Source organism: Nicotiana sylvestris, chromosome 3 (assembly GCF_000393655.2).
Source record: "Nicotiana sylvestris chromosome 3, ASM39365v2, whole genome shotgun sequence".
Taxonomy (NCBI): Eukaryota; Viridiplantae; Streptophyta; class Magnoliopsida; order Solanales; family Solanaceae; genus Nicotiana; species Nicotiana sylvestris.
In genome coordinates this window covers 82,396,297-82,401,101 of record NC_091059.1, presented here as the reverse complement: position 1 = coordinate 82,401,101, position 4,805 = coordinate 82,396,297, and the positions used below count along the sequence as shown (strand labels likewise).

Here is a 4,805-nt window from a genome sequence, read left to right as displayed (position 1 = left end):
TACTGGTTTTCACAACAGTTAATTCCTTTTCAAGCATGATGTGTGTCTTACTAGCTATTTCATTCCCTTTCCCAAGACTCACATTCCTATGTTCTCTATTGAGTTCCTCAATGGTTTCCTCTAGATCGGTGCATATCACTAAAATGTCATCCCTCTCTTCCTCAGTAGTTGCAATTTTTCCTTCTAAGGGGTGTTTCTCATTGCTAAGACCTTCTATTGTTTCTTTTAGATCAACAACTACTACCATCAGATCGTCTCTCTCATTTTCCACACCAGTTATTCTTTCATTCAAGGCTTCCTTTTCATTTTCCAGATTAGCTATGGTCTCATTTAGGTCCACTACACAGACCACCAGATCCTCTCTAGATTGTTAGGCCTCTCCTAATTCTATAGTCAGGATCTCCTTATCATTAACAAGGCTATAATAGGCATCAATTAGGACATTAGCTAATGACCTTAGCTTCTTAGAAGAGTAGGATTTCAGATTTCTTTGAACATCCCTGAAGTTTACCTCATTGGCTTCATCTTCTTCATCATCATCAAACTGATCCATCAGCGCAAACAGTGAATTATACTTCGCTGCTTCAGTTTCCACTACTATCATGAAACTATTTTCTACATCTGGTTCCCTTTCAGATTTACTAGAGGAGTCTCCCCAAGCAGCAATAACTTACTTAACAATATTGTTAGCAGCACTCTTTCGATTGAATCGTTTGTCTGGAACCAGATTCCTTTTTGCTGCTTTGTCAGGAATTTGTTTGTATTGCTCTTGTTTCGCGAGTGGGCAGTCTTTGATGAAATGCCCTGACTTTCCACATCTGTGACAGAGATCGTTGTTCCTTGCTTTACTTGAACTGCCCCGTTTTGGTATACCATCATTTCTTCGAACCATCTTTTGAAATCTCTTAGTAAGATAGGCCATGTCACTATTTTTATCACTTGAGTCACTGCTTTTAGCTTTAAGTATCAGGTTCTTTTCCTTCTGAGACTCTCTCTTTCATTGTCTTTCTTTCTTTTCATCTCGTATGTCTTCAGATTACTAATCAACTCATCCATGGTCAGAGTATCTAGATCTTTAGCTTTAGTGATGGCATTTACCTTACTTTCCCAAGAACCAGGTAGAACACTGAGGATTTTCCTTACAAGCTTGTTTCTAGGAATGACATCTCCAAGTGAATGAAGCTCATTTATGATGGAGGTGAATCTTGTATGCATATCTTGTATAGACTCATCATTCTTCATCCTAAAGAGCTCATATTTCGTGTTAAGCATGTCGATTTTGGACTTTTTGACCTGAGTGGTTCCTTCGTGTGTTGTTTGTAATGCTTCCCATATTTCTTTGGCATTGTCACAAGCTGAGACTCTATTGTACTCATCAGGTCCTATGCCACACATCAAGATTCTCTTGGCATGATAGTTCTTTCCTATAGCTTTTCTGTCAATGTCGTTGTACTCTTTTCTGCCTTTCGGCACCATTGGTCATATTTCTTCAAGATTCTTCATGGGGACATGTGGACCATCACAAATGATGTCCCACAATTCTGAGTCTTCTGCCATCATAAAATCATGCATGCGGGTCTTCCACCAGCCATAGTACTGACCATTGAATCTGGGAGGTCTGTAGGTTGATTGTCCTTCCTCAAAGTTGGGTGGAGCAACCATTGAGATCCTTTCTAGGTATTAAATTTGGTCCTATATAAGATGATGCTGAGAATGCTATAGAGACTAAAAGTAAAGAAGACAAGCGATTTTTACGTGGAAAAATCTCACACAATGGGATCAAAAAACCACGACCTACTCATGTAGGCTTTTAACTTCACTACTTGCAATCTCCCTATTACAAGCCATTTTGCAATAACCCTATTACAAAGACTTCAACTAACTTGTGATGCTCTCACCTCAAGCCACTTTATAACTCTCCTAGTTACAAAGGCTTTAAACTTATGACTATTCCTAGTCACAACATAAACTCAGAACTTTACGGATTTTTGGTTTTTTCCTAAGACAAATCTTCTAAGAAAGCAAACTAGAAAATATAATGAAGAACAAATGACAAGATTACAACTCAACTACGGATGTACATAAACTCAATAAGAAACTGATCCTTAGTGGAGTTGTCTTCTTGTTCTTGACACACCATTGACTTCAATGCCGGATAAACACTGTTATGCTTGAGAGAATATCACTGAATGCACAAAAGATGGTGTGCCTTGCACCAGGTTGTTATATCACAAAAGACATCACAATAGATAGTGGTGTCGATTCTGGGTACACGCTTCTTCCCAATAAGAAGTGATTGTTGTACTGTCTGCACAACCACTTCTGTGCAGTTGTGTTCCAGCTGGAAAGTCTACTTGTACTTCTGTTAGAGAACACTAATGAACCAGGTCGTAGTTGTGTTCCTCTTCTGTAACAGTCGTGAGATGGTCACTTTTTGCTGCTACGTTCCAGTTGTACAGTGACTTGTACTTCTGTTAGAGAACCCTAAGGGACCAGGTCCCTGTTGTATTCCTCTTTATAATGATTGCAGACAGTCACTGACTTGTATTTGTGTCGGAGAACCCTAAAGGACCAGGTAACCAGGTACATGTTGTGTTCCTCCCTGTGGTCGTTCATTCATTTGCTGATACCATGTGGGCCAGGTTCTTTATCTGGTTCTTTACAACAAGTTTGTTAGATCATCAAAACATAAGAAGCATAAGGCAAAGACCATGAAAACCCATCAGCTATACTTATAATTGTTTCTTACCAAAATGAAGATGAGTTAGCTTACACTTTTAATTACATGCATGAATTCATAGAGACAATAATTTTCAAGTTTGCAGGATGTGAATTAAAGACTTACCTTAATACTTGAAAAATATTTTAAGATCTTGAAATAAAATAAATCTAATTTATTTAAGCATTACTCTCTCTCTCTCTCTCTCTCTCTCTCTCTCTCTCATATATATATATATATATATATATATATATATATATATATCAAATTCTATTTGGCGCTCCTTATGAAATGAGGTTAAGCTATATTTGTCACGATCCAACTCCATGTCAGGCCGTGATGGCGGCCAACACCATTGCTAGACAAGCCAATAGTGAACATCTTAGTGATTTCCCATTTTTATTAAGCAATCCCAATATCTAACTTTACTTAAATTTAAAGCATTTGATAACTAACGGATTTTTAAGGCAGGCAAAATGGAAACAACTAGAAGAAATCATAACTATAGAAATACAACCCAAAAATCAAGTCTACTAAAATGTGCCAAGATCTAGTGTCACAAGTTTTTGGGCAACTAGCAGAAGATACAAAAGATGACTATCATATTGTCTAAAATAGAATAGACAGATACAAGAAAAAGAGAAACTTCGGCATGTTGTTGAACAGCTTGAAAGGGGGAAGCTCACCGTGAACTATCAGTCCAAGATCAAGAATGCGCGGCGGGTAGGTAAATAGATGCACCTGCCTCACATCATGTACAATTAAGTGCAGAAGCATAGTTTGAGTACATAAATAATATGTACCCAGTAAGTATCCAGTCTAACCTCGAATAAGTAGTGATGAGGGGTCGACTTGACACTTACTAGGGCTAACAATAATATAATTAAAGCGTTATGCTAAGCATAGATATCATGAATAATACTGATAGTTTAATAATAGGAAGTGATAAGTTCTTATTTCATAAATATATTTCAAACTTAGTCATATCATTTAACAACTTACATTTCAAGGCATTTAAACAGTATAAATCATAGTGAGTTATGAATAATTAACATGCGCAATTATGCCGAGGTCGTACGGCCCGGTCCAACATAATATTAAGTTGTGCACTGCCGGATGGTCGAACGGTGCGAACCATAGATGCATCTATTTACTACCGAGGTGCTCGGCCCGATCCACAAATAATAATTTATTTTCAAGAAAGCACACATTTCCCATCTACCATCAAGTATTTCATACAAATCCTCAAGTAAGTGAGTATAACTTTCTATAATTATTTTAACAATTTCCGGCATGACTTAGTGATTATAATAGCAAGTAAGGATGCAAACATTTCAAATATAGCATGATATGGGTCTTAAACTACCCGGATAATAATGTAATAGTAGCTAAGTATGAACTCTCGTCATCACATACATACGTAGCCCCCATAGATAGGTACAAATATTTATTTAATTCACCTATGGGGTTAATTCCCTCTTATAAGGTTAGAAAGGAAACTTACCTCGTCTCAAAGCCTACTTCCCAATTCAAACGCGCTCAAACCTCCAAATTTGACGCCAAACGACTCGAAACTAGTCAAACAATACATAAACTAATCAATCTATGCTCAAAAGTTCATAATTCCACCATTTAAGTGATTACCCAATCTAAATTGCAAGATTCCTAATATTCACCCTCGGGCCCACATGCTCGGATTCCTGAAATATTTAAAGGAAGTTGTTACCAATAACCTTAGGAATATAAATATATGATTTCTACTAAATTCCATAACAAATTTCCTGGTTAAATCTCATTTTTATCAAAACCCAAGGTTTTCTCCTAAACCCATGATTTTCACTAATTTACATATTATAATATATCATAAACTATATATTTAACTCACATTGTGTAGAATTTACTTACCTCAAATTGCTAAGTCGAAATCCCCTCTTTGAGAGCTCCCCAATCGCCCAAATGTGTAAAGAATGGGAGAAAAATGCCTAACTCCCTTATAAAATAAAGTGCACTTCCCTAGCGATTTTCGCACCTGCGGTGCATAGGCCGCACCTGCGGATCCGCTTATTTGGACCAGGTGTCCGCTTTT

General features: G+C 37.2%; 1 protein-coding gene across 1 annotated transcript; it reads right to left on the bottom strand.

The window, feature by feature from the left end:
* Positions 1-966: 966 nt before the first annotated feature.
* On the bottom strand, positions 967-1,476 carry LOC138887584 (uncharacterized). The gene has a single exon (XM_070169349.1). The coding sequence runs from the start codon at positions 1,474-1,476 to the stop codon at positions 967-969; it is 510 nt and encodes a 169-aa protein (XP_070025450.1).
* Between the last annotated feature and the right edge of the window lie 3,329 nt (positions 1,477-4,805).

Coding starts and splice junctions, on each gene's coding strand:
- LOC138887584 (XM_070169349.1), bottom strand. CDS start 1,476: ATGGTGCCGAAAGGCAGAAAAGAGTACAACGACATTGACAGAAAAGCT.